Source organism: Palaemon carinicauda, chromosome 15 (genome assembly GCF_036898095.1).
Source record: "Palaemon carinicauda isolate YSFRI2023 chromosome 15, ASM3689809v2, whole genome shotgun sequence".
In the NCBI taxonomy this organism is placed as follows: domain Eukaryota; kingdom Metazoa; phylum Arthropoda; class Malacostraca; order Decapoda; family Palaemonidae; genus Palaemon; species Palaemon carinicauda.
The window spans coordinates 35,622,235-35,648,974 of record NC_090739.1 but is presented as its reverse complement, the minus strand read 5'-3'; the positions used below and the strand labels follow the sequence as shown (position 1 = coordinate 35,648,974).

The 26,740-nt window shown below is 48.5% G+C and overlaps 1 protein-coding gene and 1 long non-coding RNA gene across 3 annotated transcripts in view; one reads left to right on the top strand and one right to left on the bottom strand.

Annotated features, from left to right (window-relative positions):
• Positions 1-26,740, top strand: part of LOC137654554 (uncharacterized) — a 339,292-nt gene that overhangs the window by 50,802 nt on the left and 261,750 nt on the right. The gene's annotated exons all lie outside the window — the stretch shown is intronic.
• LOC137654553 (protein 60A-like) overlaps positions 24,829-26,740 on the bottom strand; it is an 80,117-nt gene continuing 78,205 nt past the window's right edge. Inside the window, exon 5 of the mRNA XM_068388283.1 lies at positions 24,829-25,945. Coding sequence (XP_068244384.1) covers positions 25,587-25,945 — 359 coding nt within the window. The 3' untranslated portion in view covers positions 24,829-25,586. The remainder of the gene's footprint in view (positions 25,946-26,740) is intronic.

The window sequence follows — 26,740 nt, the reverse complement described above, 5'->3', positions numbered from 1 at the left end:
CCCCCCTGCAAGCGCAGAACAGCCCGCTTGCCAGCAGGGGGGAAGGTTCCAGAAAGGTCCCGGGACATTTCTTCTCCTTTATCATCTTTGTTTCAGGCGAACCCCCCCTTTGGTAACTCCTCCCAGGGATCGGTCGATCCCTTTCCCTCCAAAGGGAGTATCTGACAGCGCAGCCGTCAGCCAGCAGCCTTGGTTTGGGACACTGGTCAGAGCGGTCATGCAGGCGTTTAAGCCTGTTCTCTCTGACCTGGGCCACAAATCCTTGGCAGCTTCTACTCCCCTGAAGAGGAAAAGAGGAGTTTCGAACGTGGTAACTTCTCCGAGGGCGAAGCTGACTCCTCTTAAGTCCTTTAGGAAATCCTCCTCACCCCCCTAGACTTTCTCTCCCTCCCCTTCGGATGAAGACTTCCCGTCCGCAGGGGATTCACGTGAGATGAGGCGTTCCCCCATCGCACCAATGAGGGAAACCCCACCTCTCGCTGGAAAGTCTTCTCGGGTAGGGGTGGAGAAGAGCCTCCCATCGTCGTTGTTGGAGTCTTGCATCCCTCCCAGGAGAGAGTCGAAGGACTCCAAGACTGTACCGAAGTCTTCATCAAGGCTTAAACCGGAGCCAGCCAAGCACTCGGAAAACGTCCACGAGTCCCCCAAGAAGAGCCTTTGGGGACAGGAGACTTTGCTGCTAGCCCTTCAGGAGGAGAGCTGCAGGAATCAGAACATGCGTTCTGGCAGGTTCTGACCCTTATGAGGAATCTCAATGGGTTTGCGGATCCAGAGATTCCTCCTCGTGAGGGCAAAGACACGATCTTGGACAGAGTCTTTGGGGCTCAAAAACCCTTGAAGGCCAGTGCGGCTTTGCCCTGGTCTCAAGGGGTCAAGAGTGCCAGAGACAAGGTCAAAGCCCAGCTCTCCGAGCTTGCCTACTCCAACCGATCCAGCGCCGGCAACAAGCTCCTCCCACCACCTCTTGTCCAACAGAGGAGGTACTTCGACATCGTTGAGGAGACTTGTTTGGCTCTTCCCCTTCACCATTCGTTGGAAGAGCTCACCAGGGGAGTCCCTCTTGAGAGACACTCCAACCGGCAGGTCTCGTTCTCGGCAACGGAGATCCTTAGCCAGGAGAAGGTGGCGGAGTGTGCCATGCAGGCCACTTTGTGGCTGGATATCTGGCTAGGGACCCTAGGCATCCTGTTACGTTTGGAGGATTTATCCAAAGAAAGTACCAGGAAGGCTATGGAGACCTTTTTACTCTCGGGCACTCGCACAATCGAGTTTCTAGCCCACCAAGTCTCAAACTTGTGGGCTAACATCATCTTGAAACGTCGAGATGTGGTGTCTGAGAGATTCCATCAAAAGGTTCCTAATACCGAGATCAGCAGGCTCAGGCATTCTTCCGTTATGGGGAAGAACTTGTTTGAGCCTAGGGATGTGGAGAAGGCCATTGAGAGGTGGAGGAAGTCCAACCAGGACTCTCTCCTACATAGGGCTCTAACATCGAAGCCCTATAAAACTCCAGCACCCCAACAGCCAAGCCCTACCATGACCACGAAACCGGCAGCTGCAGCGAAGACGACAGTGTCTAAGCCCTTTCCTCTCAAGGACAAGAAAGGCAAAAAGTCCTCCAGGGGAGGAAAGAATCCTAGAGGGAGCGGCCGAGGCCGCAAACGCTAGGATTGGCAGTCCCCCTGCATGTCCACCAGTGGGGGGATGCCTACAAAGTTGCGCGAACAGGTGGCAGCAACTCGGGGCCGATTCCTGGACGATTTCTGCAATCAGTCAGGGATATCGCGTCCCGTTCACAACATCTCTACCTCCCCTGACAGCGGATCCAGTGTCGTTGAGCTCCCTTGCCATGGGATCAGCAAGCGGGCAAGCCCTTCGGGCAGAAGTCTAGACCATGTTGAAGAAGGGCGCTCTCCAAGAGGTCCTCGACGGGTCTCCAGGCTTCTTCAGTCGACTCTTTCTTATAAAGAAGGCGTCTGGAGGCTGGAGACCAGTCATCGACCTCTCAGCTCTGAACAAGTTTGTCAAGCAAACTCCGTTCAGCATGGAGACCGCAGACACGGTCAGACTTGCAGTGAGACCGCAAGACTTCATGTGTACACTGGACCTGAAGGACGCGTACTTCCAGATCCCAGTCCATCCATCTTCAAGGAAGTACTTAAGATTCAGCCTAGACAACAAGGTTTACCAGTTCAAGGTGCTGTGTTTCAGTCTCTCCACAGTGTTCACCCTAATATCATCGTGGGCACACAGGATCGGCATCTGTCTCCTCCGTTATCTGGACGACTGGCTGATCCTAGCAGACTCAGAGTCAGCCCTTTTTTGACACCAAGACAAACTTCTTGGACTTTACCAAGATCTGGGGATCATGGTAAATCTCGAGAAGTCCTCTCTGCTTCCCACTCAAAGACTAGTATATCTAGGCATGATCATAGACACCAATCTCCACAAAGCCTTTCCATCAGACGACAGGATAGCAATGCTGAGGAGGGTCACAAGCCCTTTCCTCAGACGAGAAGAACTTCCAGCCCAATCGTGGTTACGTCTCCTCGGTCACCTCTCATCTTTGGCCCGTCTAGTTCCCAACGGTCGCCTCAGGATGAGATTCCTCCAATGGCGACTCAAGTCTCGGTGGAATCAGGGTTACGATTCCTCGGACCTCCTGATTCCTATGGGACCTGTGGAACGGACGGACCTCCAGTGGTGGGCGACAGACGAGAACCTACGAAGAGGAGTGGATCTTCTCGTCCTCCCCCCGGATTTGATGCTGTTTTCGGACACCTCAAAGAAAGGGGGGGGGGGGGGGCCCACGTTCTGCAACACAGGACCTCAGGCCTGTGGTCAAAATCAGAAAAGTGCCTCCATATAAATCTGCTAGAAATGAAGGCCGTATTCCTGGCCCTTCAACAGTTCCAACAATACCTGGCGGGTCACTCTGTGGTGGTGATGAGCGACAACACCACAGTATTGGCTTACATCAACAAGCAAGGAGGTACCTTTTCAAAGCAGCTATCCCATCTCGCAGTAGAGATACTGAGATGGACCGAAGTCCACTCGATTCCACTATCGGCACGTTTCCTTCCGGGGAAGAGGAATGTGCTCGCCGACAGTCTGAGCAGAGCGTCTCAGATAGTGAGTACCGAGTGGTCTTTGGATCATCTAGTAGCCAACAAAGTCCTGACTTTGTGGGGTTCCCCGACTGTGGATCTGTTCGCGACAGCGTTGAACTTCAAGCTTCCGCTGTTCTGCTCCCCAGTCCCGGATCCCAAGCTTTAGAAATTTTCAATTCCAGTAATGCTTTAGTTTTAATGATTTTAGAGTGGCTTTTGATTATTGATATGAAAGGTATAATTTTAAATATAAAACTTACCTGCTGGTTATATAATGGCTAAAGTCCTGACGCCTCGGCAGGAAATTCAAAATCTCGCGCGCGGCTTAGCGCAGATATGCCAGGTGTACCCCAGTGCCCTTGCTGTACAACAGGTAGAACTATACTCAACCAATTCAGATTTTTCCTGCCGGCCATATCTGGCTGTTCTATTGGAAATACTCTAGTTTTCTTACTCTGTTTGGACGTTATTTGGTGATGTATTAACGTTTTTGAGTTTTGGCTTTCGCATATTTGTTTTATTTGATCTGTGATCACGTTTTTATAACTTGAAAGGTAGGGTTAGAAGATTTTTCAACCTTTTTTAAACCTTACGAAAGCATAGGGGCGAAATGTAAACATTTCGTCCATTGATGACATCACAGCCTCTTCCGTAGGCTAAAAGTCTGTCCTGCTTTTTACAAAGTATATAAGTGAATATGCTTTTTAAGTATTAAGTTATAAATTAAATTAAAAGAATTATTTTGAGAAAATGTTATCCTTTTAATAGTTTTCTTTAGATAATCTTCGATCTGTTTGCAAAGATTAACTAGCATTCAGTTTATTTTTGTTACGCAGTAGTCAGTATCGTTACAATTGTTCCGTAACTGAAATACAAACCACACTATTTACATGGGGTAATTACTTCGGCGTAGCTGAATGACGAGCCATAAGAATTTTAACGAGGGTTTACTAGCGGGGGGTAGGGAGGGGTAGCTAGCTACCCTCCCCCTCACACACACCGGTGAATGCTTCACTTTACTTTTGGCTCGGGCAGAGAACAGACCTGTCTGCTCTCTCCCTCGCTTTGACTGCCATATTTAATCTGTTTTTGCTTTTTCTTTTCCAGTCTGTTTGAAGTTGGCCTCTACTACTATGTGTACTTGCCCTGGACTTCCCGGCCGCCCTTGTGGGACCTTCATGTCGGCGGTCGACACCGATCCCCACACCTTATGTCCTCACTGTAGGGGCCAGCAGTGTGATAGTGGTAATGTATGTATTGAATGTAGGGAGTGGTCTACCTCCCTGTGGGAGAGGTTTGTTAGCACCGGAAGAAAATGTCTAATAGGGATCTTTCTCCTTCAGAGGCTTCTTTGAAGAGGAAAAATTCCAGGACTTCTTCTTCCGTAGACCTTTCCTCCTCCGAAGCTCCCCCTCGAGCGGTCTCTTCCGAGAGGCCGGCGAGTGGTAGCGTAGACCGTACTGCTGTTGACCGATCCCGGGGTGCGGGAGAGGTAGTCGCCTCCCATAGCGAGGCGGCTGCCCCTCCTCCCCCGGAGGAGGATTTGAATATGTCTAATCATGATTTGTTGCAGCTTTGGGCTTCCTTGGGGCTGCAGGGTTCGCCCTCCAAGGAAGCCCTGTTTGACATGATCAAACTTGGTGCAGCTGTCAAACAATTGCCAACTACAGCAGGGATAGATCCTCTGTTTGTGGTTGACGTTATTGTGACGGAGACATCTCGTGGGTCTAGTTAAACCCCCGTTCCTGTTGCTGAGGTAGCTGAAGGCGTAGATTCCCCCTCCGAACACCTTTCGAGGGAGGATCTAAGTCCCATGGTCTCTCCTGCCGGTGATTCTCCCCCTCGGGGGAGTTCACTTACAGAGACTCCTCTGCGGAGGCCCTATGATGGTCAGCCTGCTGACCCCACGGCCCCTCGTGGGTGTATAAGGCGGAAGTCTCGTCCTCCCCTTCGCCGTAGAGGCCTTCCTTCCCCTCACAAGGGAGTTAGGAGGTGCCTCTTCGGCTCGTCGTTACCACAGTCCTCTGCGGAGGAGACGACTCGCTGTTCGCCGATCTTGCCAGCTACCACCTTAGACCTTTCCGGGGATCGATCGCGATCCCCTTCGGATGATGGTCGTCCTTCGGGACCCTGTGACCAGTCTCCCTCCAGACCTGCTGACCTGCCGAACTGCCGTCACCTTTCGACGTTGCGGATGCGCGTTCCGCGCCACCTGATCCTGCCACTGCGCAGTCACCGGGCCCTTCGGGGCTTAAGGGCCTTGAGCGCAAATCCGCGCCTCTTGCCCTCAAGCGCCAGGTTCTTCCTGCGCGCCCTCCTGCTGTTGCCGCTGTTCCTGTCTTAGCGACACAGCGCTCGCCTGCACGCGTGCGCGTCCCTGTTCCTGCTACGCGCTAGGGTTCCCCTGCACGCCCACATCCTTCTGCGCCCTGGCGCCCGCCAGCAGTTCCTGTTCCAGGGCGCCAGCGCCCACCTACGCCCCAGCGTTCCCCGGTTCCTGCTTCGTCGCGCGCAGTTCAAGAGGCTCCTACGTTAGCGCACAGGCGCTCACAGGTTCCTCTGGACTCGCAGCGCCCGTCTGGAGTTAGGCGCAATGCGCTCCCACGCGCAGTTCCAGTTACAGCGCTCACTCGCTCGCCAACACGCCAGCGCGCTTCTACATCGCAGCGCGCTGTCCAGAAGGTGCCTAAGCTAGCGCACGGGCGCTCACAGGCACCCCAGGACTCTCCCGCCAGACCGCGCGATCCTACACGCGTTCCAGTTCTCAAGGCGCCCCATGCAACCCTCCAGCCGCGCGTCCTGCTTGCCCTACGCAGCTCCACATCCTGATGCGCGCCATGCGCGCCCACGATCTCCTGCGTGACCAGCGCGCCCACGATCTCCTGCGCGTCCAGCGCCCCCACAGGTTAGCATGTCTGTCCTTTCCGACCAGCGCCCACCTAAACTCCAACGCGCCAACCCTCCCTCGCGCTATCCTGAACCTACGCTCTCGCGCCCTCGCCCGGTTCTTCTGGATACTCGCCGATGCGCCACTGCCCTCTCGCGCCCCGCCAGTGCCGTATCAGGATGCTGCGCGTCCTCGTATCCGGCCTCCTCACGTTCCGGCTCCTGCGCGCCACACGCCCTCGCCATCTCCTACGCGTGCCCATGCGCCCGCTCCAGCTCCTGCGCGCCCGCACTATCGCCTGCGCGCCATCGCGCCCACGTGCCTGTGGCCTCGCCTACGTGCCCTCGCGCCCGCTCCACCAACCTCTCTTCCTGTGTCATGCGATCCTTTCGCGCGCGCCTGCGCGAGCGCGAGATTCCTGTGTCACGCGATCCTTTCGCGCGCGCCTGCGCGAGCGGGAGATTCCTGTGTCACGCGATCCTTTCACGCGCGACCCTGATCAGGTCTCATCACACGACCTCCAGCGCGAGCGCTACCAGGCGGATAGGTCATCGTCTCGTTCCCCTCCTTGCAAGCGCAGAACAGCGCGCTCGCCGGAGGAGGGGCGGTTCCCGGACAGGTCTAAGGACTCTTTTGTTTCAGCTTCTCAGGCGAACCCGCATTTGTCGACTCCTCCAAGGGATCGAACGATCCCCTTCCCTCCAGAGGGAGTGTCTGACAGCGCGACTGTCAGCCAGCAGCCCTGGTTCGGGACCCTGGTCAGAGCTCTTGTGCAGGCGATGAAGCCCGTCCTCTGACGTGGGTCACAAATCAGTGGCGGCTTCCTCCCCCCTGAAGAGGAAGAGAGGAGTCTCTCCCGTGGAAACACCTCCAAGGACTATTTTGTCTCCTCGCAGATCCTTGCGCAAGGCTCCTCCCCCCCCCCCCCGACTTTCTCTTCCTCCCCTGTGGATGAGGATTACCCATCCTCAGGAGAGTCGGACGAGCTGGACTGATCCCCCATCGCACCAATGGGGGAAACTCCGCCTCTCCCTGAGATGTCTTCTCGCCCAGGGGTGGAAAAGAACCTTCACCCATCGTTACTCGAGTCCTGTATCCCGCCCAGGAGGGAACCGAAGGACTTTTAAGACGATCCCTAAATCATCAACAAGGATCAGGCAGGAGCCATCTAGACCTTCCGAGGATGTCCACGTGTCCCCCCAGGAAGAGCCACTGGGGAAGGGAGACTTTGCTGCCAGTCCTTCAGGAGGAGAGCACCAAGAGTCAGAACACGCGTTCTGGCAAGTCCTGATCCTCATGAGGAATCTCAACGGGATCCCAGACCCTGAGATTCCTCTTCGTAAGGGTAAGGACACGGTCTTGGACCGTGTCTACGGCACCCAGAAACCCTCTAGGGCCAGTGCAGCTTTGCCCTGGTCTCATGGGATGAAGAGTGACAGGGACAAGGTAGAGGGCCAGCGCTCTGAGCTTGCCTCCTCCAGCAGATCCAGCGCCGGTAACAAGCTCCTCCCTCCTCCTCGAGTCCATCAGAGGAGGTACTTCGAGATCCTTGAGGAGTCTTGTTTTATTCTTCAGATTCACCACTCCGTGGAAGAACTCACCTGGGGAGTCCCTCTAAAGAGACTCTCCAACCGGCTCGTGTCCTACTCAGTTACTGAGATCCTAAGCCAGGAGGAGGTCGCCAAGTGTGCCATGCAGGCAACTTCGTGGCTTGACATCTGGCTGGGGTCTCTGGGCATCCTGGTGCGGTCTGAGGACCTCTCCAAAGAAAGCACCAGGAAGGCACTGGAGACTTTCTTGCTCTCAGGCACGCGGACCATCGAGTTTCTGGCCCACCAAGTCTCGAGCTTGTGGGCCAATACGATTCTCAAACGACGGGACGCTGTGGTTGAGAGGTTCCACCAGAAGGTTCCCAGTTCGGAGGTTAGCAGGCTCAGACACTCTTCCGTGTTCGGTAAGAGTTTGTTTGAGCCTAAGGACGTGGAGCTTACCTCTGAGAGGTGGAGGAAGTCCAACCAGGATTCCCTCATCCATAGGGCTCTGACATCGAGGCCCTACAAACCTCCAGTGGCACAACAGCCCCGTCCGGCGAAGGACACGAAGAAGACCACTGCAGCAAAGCCAAAGGTGTCTAAGCCCTTTCCTGCCAAGAGCAGAAGGAGCAAGAAGTCCTCCAGGGGAGGCAAGAACCCTAGCGGGAACGGCCGAGGCCGTAAACGCTAGGGTTGGTAGTCCCCCTGCATGTCCACCAGTGGGGGGATGCCTACAAAGTTGTGCGGCAAGGTGGCAGCAACTCGGGGCAGATACCTGGACGATTTCTCTGATCGCTCAGGGTTATCGCGTCCCGTTCACAGCTTCTCTACCTCCCCTGACAGCGAATCCAGTGTCGTTGAGCTCTCTTGCCATGGGATCGGCAAGAGGGCAAGCCCTTTGGGCAGAAGTCCAGACCATGTTGAAGAAGGACGCTCTCCAGGAGGTTGTAGATGGGTCCCCAGGCTTCTAAAGTCGACTCTTTCTTGTGAGAAAGGCATCTGGAGGCTGGAGACCAGTCATCGACCTCTCAACCCTGAACGGGTTTGTCAAACAGACTCCGTTCAGTATGGAGACGGCAGACACGGTCAGACTCGCAGTGAGACCACAAGACTTCATGTGTACACTGGATCTGAAGGACGCGTACTTCCAGATCCCAGTCCATCCGTCTTCAAGGAAGTACCTAAGACTTTGCCTAGACAACAAGATCTACCAGTTCAAGGTGCTGTGTTTCGGTCTCTCCACAGCCCCTCAGGTGTTCACCAGAGTGTTCACCCTGATATCTTCGTGGGCTCACATGATCGGCATCCGTCTCCTTTGTTATCTGGACGACTGGCCGATCCTAGCGGACTCGGAGGCAACCCTTCTTCGCCACCGAGACAAGCTCCTCGAAGTTTGCCAGGATCTAGGGATCATGGTAAATCTCGAGAAGTCCTCTCTGCAGCCCTCTCAGAAACTGGTATATCTAGGCATGGTCATAGACACCAATCTCCACAAAGCCTTCCCATCAGACAGGATAGCAAGGCTGAGGAAGGTTGCGAGGCCTTTCCTCAATCGAGAAGAACTCCCAGCCCAAATGTGGCTGCGTCTCCTCGGCCACCTCTCCTCCCTGGCCCGTCTCGTTCCCAACGGTCGCCTCAGAATGAGATCTCTCCAGTGGCGACTCAAGTCCCGGTGGAATCAAGGTCACGATTCCCCGGACACTCTGGTCCCTATGGGTCCTGCGGAATGGACGGACCTCCAGTGGTGGGGGGCGGACGAGAACCTATGCAAGGGAGTGGATCTTCTCGTCCTTCCCCCGGATTTGATGTCGTTCTCGGACGCATCAAAGAAAGGGTGGGGGGCCCACGTTCTGAACCACAGGACCTCAGGCCTGTGGTCAGAATCAGAAAAGTACCTTTACATAAACCTGCTAGAAATGAAGGCCGTGTTCCTGGCACTTCAGAAGTTCCACCAAGTCCTGGCGGGCCACTCAGTAGTGGTGATGAGCGACAACACTACGGTGGTGGCTTATATCAACAAGCAGGGAGGTACCTTTTCAGAACAGCTACCCCATCTTGCAGTAGAGATTCTGAGATGGTCCGAAGTCCACTCGATCACACTAGCGGCTCGCTTCATTCCAGGCAAAAGCAATGTGCTCGCCAACAGTCTGAGCAGAGCGACGCAGATAGTGAGTACCGAGTGGTCTTTGGATCCTCAAGTAGCCAACAAAGTCCTGACTTTGTGGGGTTCCCCGACTGTGAATCTGTTCGCTACAGCGCTGAACTTCAAGCTCCCGCTGTACTGCTCACCGGTCCCGGACCCCAAGGCTCTCTAGTAGGATGCCTTCCAACAACGGTGGGACAACATCGATGTGTACGCCTTTCCCCCGTTCTGTCTGATGAGGAGGGTGCTCAACAAGACCAGAATATCGGTCAATCTTTCAATGACCCTGATAGCTCCGCTATGGCATCACGCAGAATGGTTCCCGGACCTTCTGCAACTCCTCACGGAGGTTCCGAGAGAACTCCCTCCACGTCACGAGCTACTCAAACAACCACACGCCAACATCTTCCACAAAGCCGTAGCTTCGCTTCGGCTTCACGCCTGGAGACTATCCAGCATCTCCTCATGGAGAGAGGATTTTCGCAACAAGTTGCAAACAGGATGTCTGGTCACCTGCGCAAGTCATCCGCAGGGGTCTACCAGGCGAAGTGGCGAGTCTTCTGTGGTTGGTGTCGTGGAAGGGGTATCTCTCCACTCGATGCCACTATTCCAGCAATAGCAGAGTTCCTCGGGTATTTGCGGGAGGAAATGCGCCTTTCAGTCTCGGCAGTGAAAGGCTATCGCTCAGCCTTAAGTCTTGCCTTTAGGCTTAAAGGAATGGACATTTCTTCCTCGCTGGAACTTTCCCTTCTCATACGGTGTTATGAACTTACCTGCCCTCAGTCGTAAGTGAGACCTCCTCCATGGAACGTGGTTCGAGTTCTCAGGTCTCTGAAGAGACCTCCCTACGAACCCTTACGCCAGGCTTCAGATCACCACCTTACCTGGAAGACGGTTTTCCTGCTAGCATTGGCCTCAGCCAAGCGAGTCAGTGAGCTACATGGTCTCGCGTACGACATCGCCCATTCAAGGGGATGGGGGGAGGTAACGTTCAGCTTCGTCCCTGAGTTTGTTGCCAAGACTCAGAATCCGGGAGTGCCGGACCCTAGGTTCGACTCTTTCCAGGTTTCGAGTCTCCGTTCTGTAACAGATGACCCAGACCATCTCCTACTGTGCTGAGTGAGGAGTCTGAGGTTGTATCTTAAAAGAACAGCTGCAGTTCGTCCCCGGGTGCGAGCCCTGTTCGTGAGCACTGGGAAGACGAAGGGGAGGGTCACCAGGAATACTATCTTGGCCTGGATTTGCAAGGTGATACATCTGGTCTTGAATCCTGACCCTTCTCCGTCACGTCGCCCCAGAGCGCGTGATGTCAGGGGCATAGCTACGTCCCTGGCCTTCAAGAAAAATTATTCAGTGACGCAGGTCCTCCAAGCTGGGGTGTGGAAGCGTCAGACGACCTTCACGGCCCACTGCCTGCAAGACGTGACACACAGGAGGCTCGATACGTTTTCTATCGGCCCTGTGGTGGCTGCACAACAGCTGATCTAACCTCAGGCTCCTTAATGGACAAGTTGCAGAAGGTTGAGGGCATTGTTACCCGGTTTTAGTCTGCGTGATTGAAAACATCTGTCTGGCCCTTATTCTTTTCTTCATCCTCTCTTCCCTTGGAGAAAGCAGCATCCTGGGTTCTTTGCACAGCTGACCTCGAACCTCTGCAGGTAAGCCATGCTCCCTTGTGTTCCTAGTATTAAGTGTAATACTGTCATGTCCCCATACCCTGACGAGGTGGTATTGGGAGAGTCCTAGCCTAGATTTCCATCTGAAGAACTCCAGGTCAACTTCCTAGGACGAGTCACTTCTCACCTTCACACACAGCTTTTGTAGGCCGCAGCAGTTTCACAGCATGCCAGCGAGGAGCAGGGACTCCTTATTTCTTGAGTACTTACACACTCGAATTTGGAGTCCCGGGCAAGCCAAAGCTAATATGGCAGGGACTTACCTCCCTTCCTAAGGGTTGAGTCACCCCATGTAAATAGCGTGGTTTGTATTTCAGTTACGGAACAAATGACAAATTCGTAGATAATTTGTATTTTTCCTAACTATACAAACCTTAGCTATTTACACACATTTGCTTGCCAGCCCTGTCCCCCGGGATAAGTCCTACCTCTCAGCAAAGTAAATCATTCTCAGAAAAATAACGAACCTTACTGTAGAGATTGATGCAGCGCTTGCAGCTGCAACATCAGAAAGGGCATTAAGGCCTTTATGAGAATAGAACGTAAAAGTATATCTCCCACCACTGGCAGTTCTTTATGATTTAATATATTATGTTTTTAAACCTCTCTTGTTAGTGACTCGTAAACATAGCGCAGTGCTCTAGAGGAGGTGTTTGTTCGTGTTCACCTTGCCCCTATTCCTATACCTCTTCCTTACGTTCCAACCCTTGGGAGAAGGAAGGTCGGTAGGCTGAGGTGCTTCGCGGACCTTGTGCATTAAACGTTTGTTCCGCCGAGTGATACTGTTGATGCAGTCCAAGACGTCCCTTCTCCACTTTGGAATGATGAAGTAAGGCTCTTTTCTTCGCCTACGATTGTCGAGCTATGACATCACAACCATGTGACATAGTATCTTGAAAAGAGCGAAGTTGGAATGTCTTGAAGCAATCAGTTCGTCATCGCTATGGTATCATGGATCTTGTAACTGTTTTCTGCGTATTAGAATGCTGTTCCCTGACGAGAATGACGTTCTACGTTTTCCCTGTCTACCAGACTAGGAAGTTACACGTCATATATGCACTCGAACAGAACTTACCCTCGCAGCAGGCGTGTTTTGATGCTTAAACAGGAAGCAAGCGAGTGTGTTTTTTCTTCCGCGAGAGAAGTGGAAGTCAGACAAGTCACATACAATCCTAGCTCTTCCTCTGGAATCTGACGCACTTTCAGGGAAGAAAGACTTTGTTCTCATCGAAGGACGCAAAACCTAGATTTGGTAGTCACCAATCAATATGTCCAAGACCTTTCAGGAGTCGTATGTTTTCTAATAACTTATCCTGCAGTAACTAACGTTCGCCGGAAGTTTTTTCTTTTCGGAAGAAGGCGACGTGTCAGGACCAGAATCATTTAAGACACATAGCTCTTCTGGGGAAAAGGTGCTCAGTTTGCTTCTGTTCACACTTCTTCTCCTCCCCCAGTTTAGGGAAATGTCTATTACTTTCTTCTGAGGTCTAGCAACTACTGTTGACGGTATCTCACAGCATTGTATACATTCAGTTCGCGCACAAGGCACGCTTGAAATGTCATAGGGACTCTCCCAGGTCGCTCACAGGACTGCGGTTGATGTTCTCTCCCGGCCTTCACCCACGCTTGGGTTGGCGCACTCGCTACCCCACGAGTGTAGATTTGGTCTGAGCTAAAAGAGGTCTATTTCATCTGTGTTTGGCGTTTACGATTCTTGGGATGGAGAGAATTTTCTCCTAAAAGAGTCTAAGGACTACCATAGATCAAAGAAATGGTTTTGCGATTGGTGTCAGAAGGCATAGTTCTCCTATGCTTAGTAACGCTTCCTCGCAGAGATATGCTCGTGTTGCGAGGAGTGTTAGAGCTGGTGCTTGTAGCAGTCTGGTCTCTCTCTTACGGCAGACGTCACGCAGACTCAGACGCAAGTTCTGGTCTCTCCCTCACGCAGTCACAGATGCAGACGCCAGTCTGGTCGTATGTTGGACGCTTACAGTCAAAGTTGATCCTTTCAACAAGTTGTCTCATTTTCGCGGTCTGCGGGACGCGTGACTATCTCTCATGCCGACGCATGCTACACGCGGAGAACTCTCGGCAAACAGTTATGTCTTTCCGTCAATCACCGGACGCTATGCTGTCGCCTCCATGCAGCATGCTGTAGATTTACAACAAGCGGGACACTCACAGAGCGCTGTATCCACACGACAAGGTGAACGCATACAGCACGCTGACACCTTACGGCAATGCAATCACATGCGACATTATGGTCGCATGCTAGACGCATACAGTCAAGTCTTTGTCTCACAGCAGTATAAACAGACTATTGTCTCTCCTTCGCGTCTCTCTGGCCTCGCAGCTAGCGCTCCCTCGTGTCAAGCTTTGGCTTTAAGTTTGTTGAACACTCGCTGATTACACACGATCAGGTCTTAACCTCACAGCATGAGGTTCACGTTGTTGATGCTTCTTTTCAACAAGCCTAGCTTTAATATCGGTTTCTTGCGACCGATATAGATGCGTTTTGGGAGGCGGTTCTAGATCTTGATTCTCTCTCACGACGTGTTGAGTGTAGGCAGCATGCGGGAACCATACTGGACTCGTGCTAGGGCCATGTTGGGTGCATGCAGGAAGCATGTCTTTAGTCCTTTTACCCCTGTCAGGATCACGAACGCTTTATTTTAAACCATCAAGCTTTAGGTCTAGCTGCCTCCAGTATTTCGGAAAACACCTAAGATCTAGAGGGTTGTTCGAAGGAGACAGCCGAGGCTATCGCTTGTAGAAAGGACATTTGCCTCAAGGTTTTCCAACCCAATTAGGGTGTTTTATGGAGTGGTGTAGAGCTAAAGCTGGCTCTTCATTTGGTAACTCTAACACAAGTGGCCTATTTTTTCTTAGACCTTAGAAGAAAACACATTTTTTCCTCCTCGACCATCAAAGAGTACAGGAGTATGCGGGCATCTGTCTTCAGACGCAGAAGATTGGATCTATCAAATAGAGACCTAATAGATCTTCTCGGATCATTTGAGATGACTTGGAGGCGTCAGCAAGATGCGCCAGCCTGAAATTTAGGGTTCGTTTCTGGAGTTTCGCGGTAGTGACAGATCCGACCCTTTACACTTGGTTTCTTTTTAAGGCCTAACTTTGGAGACTTTCTGAGTAAGTCTACCATAGTTGAGAGTCAGTGAAGTTCACTCTTTTAGCAAGAACATGGACTTCACATTGGTTAAGCCATAGGTACCTTGCAACCTGGATTCTTGGTCATTAACAAACATCCTTCTCATCCATAGCCTAAATCTTTTGGGATCACTATCCATGTCTAAAACATTCTATCATCTCGTGTAGACTTTGATTACAAAGGTTCTCTCACACGGTTGGGTGACAGATCATAAGATGTTGAAAGAGTAAAGACTCACGAAGTTAGAGCTGTAGAACCTTCTGTAACTTTTAAACTAAACTGTTCTCTGCAAAGCATCGCATATACAGCCTTGTGAAGGGGTAATCCTGTATTCGCCTTGCATTACTTTTACCGTATCCAGTCTCTTTATGAAGACGTCTACGTTTTGGGATCACTTGTAACGAGTGCAGTAGTAGGTGAAACATCCTCCACTACATTTCCCTAAATTCCTAGTACCCCTGTTCTTCTCTTGGAACTGTTATATATATTTTTATGATTGTACGTGAAGATTGGTCGGCAATCTTCCGCAATCTTTGGCCTAGTCAGGTGGTCATTTTGTTCCTAGAGAGCGCCCGGAACAAGGGTATTAGTTGAGGTCCTGTCATGTTATAGGTGGTTGTACCGTTTGACAGCTCCAGAGATCATCAGCCCCGAGTGGATCACTGGATCTCCTAAGGATAGCAGACAAAATGAGGCAGAGCATTGCTGTCAGCTTCCTTATCAGGTGAGAACCGCTTAAGTTGTTTATGTAACTCTTAAGTGAATTTCCAATTATGCAGCTGTCTCTGACCCGCCACCAATGGGTGTCAATCAGCCATTATATAACCAGCGGGTAAGTTTTATATTTAAAAATTATATTTTCATAATAAAATAAATTTTTTAATATTCTTACCCGCTGGTTATATAAGTTTTAGACCCACCCTCCTTCCCTCTAGAGACCATGGGGCATGGAAAATCTGAATTGGTTGAGTATAGTTCTACCTGTTGTACCGCAAGGGCGCTGGGGTACACCTGCCATATCTGCGCTAAGCCGCGCGCGAGATTTTGAATTTCCTGCCAAGGCGTCAGGACTTTAGCCATTATATAACCAGCAGGTAAGTATATTCAAAAATTTATTTTATTATGAAAATATCATGTTAAATTTTGCTGGGTTCCAGCACATAGGTGTGTCTGGAAATGAGAAGGCAGAGTCACTGGCCAAGAATGCTGTAGCTGAGTTGCTACCCAGAAAGTATCCCATTCCCAGTAATGATTTTTTACCTACAGTTAGAGATTTTATTAATAATAATTAGCAATAGCATTGGGATGGTTTACTTGAGAATAACATGAGATAAATAAGTAATGTTATATCTCCTTGGAGGTATAACAGGATGCCCTGAAAGTAGGAGACTACTCTATGTCGCCTCCGCATTGGTCACACTCGGCTGACATAAGAGTTTTTGCTGGCTGCCAACATCAACCATATTGCGACGACTGTTTGATACCATTGACAGTGAGGTATTTGTTGACTGATTGCCCCACTTATAGTAGTGAAAGAAATAGCTATCTGTTTGAGGCTCGAAGTGAGGATGGCAGGTTCATCCTTTCCAAGATTCTTGAACATGATTTGTCCTACCATGCTAGTGGTATTTTTAGCTTTATTTCAGGAGCAGGTCTTCTGAAAGATATTTAACTTTTAAAATGGCATCTTTGCTTTTGTGGTTTTAATTGAATATTCTTTTATTTATTTCTTTTATTTACAATAAACAATATCGGCGTCAATGAGCTTAGATGTCAGGATGCCAGAAAACCTCAAATCAATCAATCACTCCACCACTCTCTGGAAGAGTTCACCAAGGGAGTCTCTCTTGAGAGGCTCCAACCGTCCGGTCACTTTCTCGGCAGCCGAGATCCTCAACTAGGAAAAGGTCACAAAATATGTCATGAAGGCTATTTCGTGGCTTGATCTTTGGTTGGGAACTCTTTGGAATCCTGGTGCTAACCAAAGATTTTTCGAAGGAATGCACCAGGAAAGCTATGGAGTCTTTCCTTCTCTCAGGCACTCGCACCTTAGAGTTTCTCGCTCATCAAGTCTCGAACTTATGGGTGAACATCATCCTGAAACGTCGGGATGCTGTGTCTGAGAGATTTCATTAGCAGGTACCGAGCTATGGAGTCTTTCCTTCTCTCAGGCACTCGCACCTTAGAGTTTCTCGCTCATCAAGTCTCGAACTTATGGGTGAACATCATCCTGAAACGTCGGGATGCTGTGTCTGAGAGATTTCATTAGCAGGTACCGAGTGTCGAGATCGCTAGGCTCAGGAACTCCTCTCTAGAGGGATTCTCTCTTTTTGAGCCAAAAGATGTGGAACAAGCTGCTGAGAGATAGATGAAGTCTCACCAAGACCCCCTCCTCCATAGGGCTTTGACATCCATGGCCTATAAACCACCAGCTCCTCAGCAGTCCCGTCCATCTAAGACATCGACAAACAAGATAGCAGCGAAGACAGTGGTGTCTAAGAAGCCCTTTCTAACCAAGGACAGGAAAGGCAGTAAGTCCTCCAGGGGAGGAAAATTTCCTAGGGGGAGCTGCTGAGGCCACAAATGCTAGGATAGGTATTCCCCTGCTTGTCCACCAGTAGAGGGATGCCTACAAAGTTGCTGGGACAGGTCGAAGCAACTTGGGCCCGAACCCTGTACAGTCTTCGGTATTCGTTCAGGGTATCACTTCCCGTTCTCAACATCTCTCCCTCCCCTGATCAGGAATCCAGTGTCAATAGACTCCTTTGCAATGGGATCAGCAAAAGGGGTAGCCCTCCGGCCAGAAGTCCAGACCCTGTTGAAGAAGGGCGCTCTCCAGGAGGTCCTCGACGAGTCCCCAGGCTTCTTCAGTCGACTCTTTCTTGTGAAAAAGGCGTCTGGAGGCTGGAGATCAGTCATCGACCTCTCAGCTCTGAACAAGTTTGTCAAGCAAACTCTGTTCAGCATGGAGACAGCAGACAAGGTCAGACAAGCGGGAAGACCACAGGACTTCATGTGCACACTGGACCTAAAGGACGCGTACTTCCAGATCCCAATTCATCCGTCTTCAAGGAAGTACATAAGATTCAGCCTAGACAACAGGAAATACTAGTCCAAGGTGCTGTGCTTTGGTCTTTCCACAGCACCTCAAGTCATCACCAGACTGTTCGCCCTAGTGTCATCTTGGGCACACAAGATTGGTGTCCGTCTCCTCCGTTATCTGGACAACTGGCTAATCCTAGTGGACTCGGTGTCAACCCTTCAACACCGAGACAAACTTCTGAGGTTTTGCCAAGGTCTGGGGATCATGGTAAACCTCGAGAAGTACTCCCTGCTCCCTACGCAGAGACTGGTATACCTAGGCATGATATTAGACATCAATCTCCACAAAGCCTTCCCATCAGATAATAGGATAATGTGGCTGAGAAAGGTTGCAAGACCCTTTCAGACGAAAAGAGCTTCCAGCCCAGACGTGCCTACTTCTTCTCGGGCACCTTTCATCTCTGTCCCGTCTAGTTCCCAATGGTCGCCTTAGGATGAGATTTCTCCAGTGGCAACTCAAGTCCCGGTGGAATCAGGCTTTCGACTCCCCGAGCATTCTGATCCCCTTGGGATCAGCAGAACAGAGGGACCTCGAATGGTGGGTGTCAGACCGGAATCTATGAAAGGGAGTGGATTGTCTCGTCCTCCCCCAAGATTTGATGCTATTTTCAGATGCTTAAAAAAAAAAAAAAAAAAAAAAAGAAGTGTGGTTCCCATGTGCTGCACCACACGATCTCAGGCCTCTGGTCAGAGTCAAAAGGGTACCTACACATAAATCTCTCTTAGAGATGAAGGCCATCTTTCTGGCCCTTCAACAGTTCAACCAGTTTCTTGCGGACCACTCAGTGGTGGTGATGAGCGACAACACAGTAGTGGCTTAAATCAGCAAACAAGGAGGTTCCTTTTTGCAGCCCCTATCCCATCTAGCAGTAGAGATACTGAGATGGGCCGTGATTCACTCGATACCACTGTCGGCATGCTTCATTCCAGGCAAAAGGAATGTGTTCGCCAACAATCTGAGCACAGTATCTCAGATAGTGAGTACCAAGAGGTCTTTGGATCATCTAGTAGCCAACGAATTCCTAACTTTGTGGGGTTCTCTGACAGTGGATCTCTTCGCAACGGCCCTGAGCTTCACACTCCCATTGTACTGTTCCCCAGTCCTAGACCCCAAGGCTCTCTGGCAACATGCATTCCAACAACGGTGGGACAACATCGACGTTTACGTCTTTCCCCGCTCTGTCTGATGAGGAGGGTACTCAACAAGACCAGAACATCGGTCAACCTCTCAATGACTCCTAGCTCCGCTATGGCATCATGCGGAATGGTTTCCGGACCTTCTGCAACTCTTGATGGAATCTCCAAACAACCACATGCCAATATTTTCCACAAAGCTATAGCTTTGCTACAACTTCACGCCTGGAAACTATCCAGCATCTCCTCACTCAGAGATTTTTCGCAACAAGTTTCGAGCAGGATGTCTGGATACCTGCAGAAATCATCAGCAGCAGTCTACCAGGCAAAGTGGAAAGTCTTTTGTGGTTGGTGTTTTGGAAGTTGTATCTCCTCTCGAGGCCACTATGCCAGTAATAACAGAGTTCCTCGTGTATTTGTGTGAGGAAATGTGCCTTTCAGTCTCATGGTTAAAGACTATTGTTCAGCCTTAAGGCTCGCCCTTTGACTCAATGGAATAGCCATTTCCTCATCACTAGAACTTTCCTTACTCATACCTTACATCAAGAAATTGGTTTGTGATAAATGGCAACAGCACTGGGACAGTCAAGACGGCAATAAAATGAGGGAAGTAACAAATATCATATCACCTTGGAGGTATAACATGATTCCCCGAAAATGGGAGACGACTCTTTGTCGTCTCCGTATTGGTCACACACGGTTGACACACGAGTTTCTGCTGAAGGGCCAACACCAACCGTACTGCGAGGACTGCTTAGTACCTTTAACAGTGAGGCATTTGTTGACCGAATGCCCTAATTTTACTAACTTAAGAAATAGATATCTGTTTGAGGCTCGAGGTGAGGATGGCAGGTTTATCCTTGCCAAGATTCTTGGACATGATGTGTCTTACTATGCGAGCGGAATTTTTAGATTTATTTCAGAAGCAGGTCTTCTGAAAACTCTATAACTATTTTGATGACTTCTTAATTTTTATGGTTTTAATCGAATTCTCTTTTAATTTTCATATACAGTAAATGGTATCGGCGTCAATGACCTTAGATGTCAGGATGCCAGAAAACTTTCAATCAATCAATCAATCATACAGAGTTACAAACGTACTTGTCCTCAGTCTGAAGTGAAACCTCCCTCATGGAACGTGGTTCGAGTTCTCAGGTCTCTAAAGAGACCTCCCTATGAACCATTATGGCAGGCAACAGATTGCCACCTCACTTGGAAGACGGGGTTCCTACTAGCTTTAGCTTCAGTTAAGCGAGTCAGTGAACCTCATGGTCTCTTATACGACATCGCCCATTCAAGGGGATGGGGAGAGGTAACATTCAGTTTCGTCCCCGAGTTTGTAGCCAAGACTCAAAATCCAGGAGTGGCGTATCCCCGATTCGACTCCTTCTGGATTTTGAGTTTCCGCGCTGTAGATAATGACTCTGATCATCTCTTACTCTGCCCAGTGAGGAGTTTGAGGCTGTACCTCAAGAGAACAGCCGCAGCCCTTTCCCGTGTGCATGCACTTTACGTCAGAACGGAGGAACAAGAGAGGTCACTAAAAGCACCATCTGTGCTTGGATTCGCAAGTTCATAGACCATACCCTGAATCTGGATCCTCCTCCTTCACGTTGCACCAGAGCCTTCGATGTCAGGGACGTAGCTACGTCTCCGGCATCCAAGAGAAACTTCTCAGTGACGCAGGCTCTACAGGCTAGGGTGTGGAAACGTCAGAATACGTTCACAGCCCACTACCTGCAAGACATGACCCACAGGAGGCCCAATACGTTCTCTATCAGCCCTGTGGTGGCTGCACAACAGCTGGTATAATACCTCAAGCTCCTTATTGGACAAGTAGCAGAAGGGTGAGGGCACTGTTACCCAGTTTCAGTCTGCGTGAATGAATAGGTTTGACTGGCTCTTATTCTTTTCTTCATCCTCCTCTCTCTTGGGGGAAAGCAGCATCCTTGGTTCTCTGCACAAGCTGACCTCAAACCACAGCAGGTAAACCATGCTTGCTTGTGTACCATGTATTAAGCTAATACTGTTGCATCCCCATACCCTGGTGAGGTGGTATTGGGAAAGTCTTGGTTACAACAGTTTTTCCTTCAAAGACTCGGAATAACTTTTACCTGGACAGTCACACTTCTAAATATCTCGACTCACAGCTTGCGTGGGCCGTAGTGGGAAAGTCTTCCGACTTGGCCGCTATGACAAGACCTGGGGATGGCGGTGTTTTGACGAAAGCCCGTTCAGCTTCTAAGAGAAACCCAGTTGATGACCCTCACCCTCCCTGCGCTACTATGGATGTTAGCTCGGGAGAGGAAGAACCTTTTGACAACAGTTCAGAACACACTGATGGAGCGCTCCTAGTATCCGCCAGTCTGAAGATCACCCCTTCGGAACAAGAAGATGCTGACCGAGTCTTTTTGAAATTTCTGGCGTGCATCAGGAAGGTGAACAACCTGGAAGAACCTGATGATGTTCCAACTGAGGGAAAGGATATGGTCCTGGACTAGTTTGTAGGCACGCCAAGATCCACCAGACCCAAGCAAGGTAGCTCTACCATTGGGAAGGGGGGTCAAGGCAGCAAAGAAGAGAGCATATGCCTAAGTGGCAGGTTCGTCTCTCTCTCTTTGGTCTGTGGACTCCTCATGGTTACTTCCTCTGTCTTATGTTAGGCAGAGAAAGTGCTACGAGGTAGTGGGAGACAATCCGGTGATTGTATCCTTGACCCAGTCTTCCTTAGAAAGACTGACAACGCTGCCAGTACAGTTTTCTGCGATGGATGCGGCCAATATGGAACGGGTTGCAAATTGTGCCTTGCAATTCACGTCGTGGCTAGACTATTGGTAGGGCACTGTCTGCTATCTTGTCAAAAATGAGGACTTCTCCACTCGAAAGAGGAAGGAGACGTTCGCTTTCCCTCTCTCAGGGTCGAGGATTCTCACATTTTTGACAGAGAACGTGGTGAACCAATTGGTTAACTGGGTCTTAAGGCACCAAGATGCAGTCTTTTCAAGATTTTAGAAATAAGGGCCGGAGAGAGAGGCAATGAAGCTACGTAACGCCCCAATGGATTGACCCACCCTGTTTAACGGGGAGGACATTGGGGTTGTAGCAGACCGATGGGGAAGGGTCAGCCAGGACACTCTCCTCGGAGTTGTCTCCTCTCACCCCTTCCAGCCAGCACCTCCAAAGCAGAGGCAACTTTCACCAACACCTCAAGGCAACCAGAAAAAGAGTGCTCCCAAGAAGCTAGCGAAATGTCAAGACTTGAGGCCTCCTATTTGTTCCAGAGGACGAAACGTGAAAGGCAAGAAATCCCAGCGAGGATACTCTCGCTAGGGAGGGCAATGATGAGCAGATAGCTGAGGTGGATGGCCTCAGAGTCGCCCCCTGGTCGACTTCTGTATTAAGGAAGGGGTACATAGTCCTTTTCATCGACTCTCCCCTCTTCTGACTCAAAATCCATCAATGACGAGATCCTATGTGTAGGATCAGTGGACGAGGTCCTATGTGCCGAAGTCAGGAGCATGCTAGAAAAGGATGCTCTCCAGGAGGTCCTGGGAAGGTCCCCAGGCTTTTACAGTTGCTTACTTCTTGTAAAAAAGGCATGTGGAGGTTGGAAACCCGTTATAGAGCTCTCAGCCCTGAACGAGTTTGTCTTACAGATTCCGCTCAAAATTGAGATGGCACAAACGGTCAGTTAGGCTGTCAGATCGAATGACTCTATGATCTCGGACCTGAAAGACGTGTACAGTACTTCCAGATCCTGATCCATCGGTCATTAAGGAAGTATCTGCGCTTTATGATAGAAAAACAGATTTTCCAGTACAAGATGATGTGCTTCGGCCTGACCACAGCACCTCGGGTGTTCACGAGTCTACTCTCCACCTGGGCACACAAGAACTTTATTCGTCTCCTTCATTATCTAGACGATTGGCAGATTCTTGCAGACTCAAGGGAGAACCTTCTCCTCCACCGAGAAAAACTTCTTGCATTTAGTCAGGATCTGGAGATCCGGATAAACCGCGAAAAGTCTCGACTGCATCCGGTCCAAGATATGGTACAGTATATCTAGGAATGAGGATCAAGACCACACTAGGCAAAATCTTCCCATCCAAGGATAGAGCAAAGAGTCGGAAAGAGGTAGCCCAGGACACCTAAATTTCTTAGAGAAGTTGGTCCCACATGTCTGTCTCTGCATTTGGTCACTTAAGTGGCAGCTGAAGAACTTCAGGTCTCAGCACAGAGACCCATCAGGCACCCTAGTGCCAGTGGGTCCCGAGCAGAAGAAAGACCTAAGCTGGTGGTGTTAGACACCAACCTACTCAAGGGAGTAAACCTTCTCTCTCCTCCCCCTGATATGATGCTCTTCACAGATGCATCAAAAGAAGGGTGAGGGGCTCGTCTGTTACACCTGATGGTGTCTGGGCTATGGTCTGAAGTCGAAAAGCGGTGCTACCTCAACCTCCTAGAAATGAAAGCCTCCTTTCTGGCTTTCAACCATTTCTATTAGCTCCTTCCAGGGCACCATGTAGTGCTGATGAGCGACAAAGCTATGGTGGTAGTTCATATAAACAAGCAATGAGATACTTTTTCACAGCTTCTATGCCAGCTAGCTGTAGAAATCCTCAAGTGGACCGAAGAGAAATCCCTCAAGAGTCAACTCGAACTAGAGGCCATCCCGTGACAGTTTCCAGCCAGTTGGATAAGGACTTCCACCCACCTACAGGCGAGTCTGTACTTCACGAGCAGAAGGTTTTAGTTTTGCACCGGGACAAATGACATTTGTATTTTCCCCAGCAATGCAAACCTAGAGCTCTTTAATCATACTGGCCCGGCAGCACCAACCCCTTAAAGTCCTGTCGTAATTAAAATGTGACAGCTAGTCATCAGTGCTGGTGGAAGCTGGGAATAAACATACCCTTTGCTATCCCTGCTTCCTCGCTGTGGGTAGTTTAATCCTGTTAAACTTTTAGCCTCGGCTAGTTTTCCGCTTCGCCAAAATAATAATGCACTTGAAGAGCTCCAGGTGTATTTCCTGGGAAAAAACAAATTACTACCAAATTTGTCATGTTTCTGTATTTCTTTTCGGGTTTCTTTTGGTTTTGATCTTTGTATTCCTCACATGTTTTGGTTATATGGTACATGCTAAGGCTTATACAGTACTTAGATACTTTTCACAAACCTGGTACAGTATGTTTCTAATGTGATGGTTATGGGACAGAATTTACTTTTTTCATGGATTAAGTTTGTCTATTTGCACAAAGCCCATACCCCTTCTGCAGTCCCCTTTTCCTTTACACAGATGATATTTTTCAAATCTACGTGAATTGCTACCACTTCGTACATCTTGATAACACATTTTCTGGAACTCTTCTTTTCCATGTGTCTGAGCCCGACAGTTTACTGTAACTTGCAAGTTCCAATGGACGTGGGATACTTCAGCCACCAAACTATTTTCATTTTTTAATTTACTGTACTTACCTAATTCTGGGTATGCTCTTTTATATCCGAGTTCTACAGTTTAACTCTCAGGTTCCAATGGATGTGAGGTACATTCAGCCACCACACTAGTTTTATTTTTTAATATGTTGTACGTACATAATTCTGGATCTGCTCATTTGTATACTATGAATTTTTATCATAGCTCTTTATGAATGTATGAAAATTTTGAGTAATGGTATGATAGAGGTTTTGACTCGGTAAAGATATCTTCCTATTGTATGGTAAGGATCAGGTGAATCTAGAAGTTCAGATGAAAGTGATCATAGGCATATGATACTTACTCAGATGGAGTGTTGACATTTCCCAGCAAGTTATTAATCCTATTGCATATAAAGAAATGGTAGAGTTGTTTGGTTGTAAAACCTGAAGAAAATTTACCATTTTAGAAGCAATCCTATTTTACTTTTCTTTAGTAGGTTTTGGGATACAATATATATAGAAACCATGTTTTTTCCTTTCTTAGATGATAAGGTGGCCCAATATTTTTTAAATTGATCAAAATGTCTAAATTTAAAAAATGCTCTCTTTTTGTTTAAGATTTTGTACATAACATGATGTATAGGATAATAAGAAGAGATGTACAGTATTGAATAACAAAAGATAGCTTTAATGTATATATTTCAATTATAGTAAAATCAGATTTACATACGATATGTATTGTTTCATGTAGATTGATATATAATAATGGGATAGGCATCAAAGGCATGTTGGAGTCCAACCTGCTAGGATTACCTTTAATTCATGATATAATATAAATGATTAGCAATGCTAAGAAATTCAGGTAAATATATTGCAGAAAATAATGGTGTTATTTTATTTATTCATAAAATCTACTTTGTAGGTATTTGTTATGGATATGCTCCCTCTCTTTCAGATAGCTTAAGATTTATGTAGTGAATGGGGTTTAACATTTTGCTAGATAGAAATTATAAGTGGAAGGGCTGTTTAGATTGACATCGTTTTTAAAGTGTTTGTAAATTAGAGTAAGAACAAAGCCAAGCCTAGTTTAAAAGAAGTGTAATTAGGAGTTATTATACTAAAATATGTTTCGGAGAATAGCGTTCAGTATTATGCTAGTTGGAATTTCAAAATAGTTCACGCAATCATTTTAACTACAGGTAAAATACTATTACACTAGCTATAATCACATGGGCATGAAATTAATTCGTATATACTGTACATGTTACATTGGTAACATTCTTAAGATAAACTATAATCATTGAGCCCTAAGATGTGTAATTCTCAATGATCATAGCTTATCTTGATATAAGATTTCATTGGCATAAATTGCAAAACTAATTCTATACTATTTCTTTATCTATTATTTATACCCTGTTTTAATGACAGCCACATGTTTTCACAATCATATTTGGATACTTTTTGAGCACAACATTGTTGTCATAAGAATAGTAAAGGACAGGTATGGTTGTCAGGTCAATAGGAGCACAGCATGCATTAGGTGGCACCTCATGGTCATCTGTAACGCCATCAATGACCTTGACCAGTGTTTGGACAAGGGCATGGTTGGTGGCATTCATGTCTGCATGGAGAGGAAACGAGCAGTGCCCCTCACAGTAGTTGGCATCATAGCCTTCTGGAGCAATGACCCAGTCTTCCCAACCCAGGTCACGGAATGACACACGCAGGTTCTTCATTCGACAGAGTGTTTCGGAGCCCACTTTACTATCTGCCAGATCTGTAGAGAGATTAATTTGGTATTAGAAATACTGTACTACCCAATATTATTCAATGGTCATTTCTTAAGAACTTTTAGGAATTTTTGAACAATTATATTTTTTGTATTGTTTCTGAAGAAACTTATTCTTTTGAATAGTTTTTTATATTGGATCTCTCTCTCTCTCTCTCTCTCTCTCTCTCTCTCTCTCTCTCTCTCTCTCTCTCTCTCTCTCTCTCTCTCATTTTATTCATTGACCATATCTATAAGAACTTTTAGCAATTTGTGAGCAATTATAAGATTTTTCATTTTGTTACTGAAGAAACTTTTATTTTAAACATTTATACTTACCTGCTGGTTATATAATAATAGCTTTATGCTTCTGTCCACAGCAGAAATTCAAAACTCGCAGCAATCGCATAGATATACCAGGTATACACTAGCGCCACCACGGAGCTAGGTCGAACTATGCCTCCTAGTATCAGATTTTCTTCTGCCGTCATACTGGCAACGTAGAAATCAAATTTACTCGTGTTTAACCTGGATTTTAGCAGTATTTTGGTGATGTATTCTCATTTCGGGTTTGAGCTTTCGCTTATTAGGTTTTTGTTTTATATTTTGTCGCTATGTTATAGCGTAAAAGGTAGGATTAAAATTTTTTTAACCTATTTTTAACTAACGAAAGCATATGGCGATAGGTAAACATCTAGCCTCATCTATGACGTCACAGTCATTTGACGTAAGCTTGAGTATGACTTGCATTTTCTTTCTTTTTCTACAAAGAATGATAAGTTAATACTATCTTACAAAGTATTT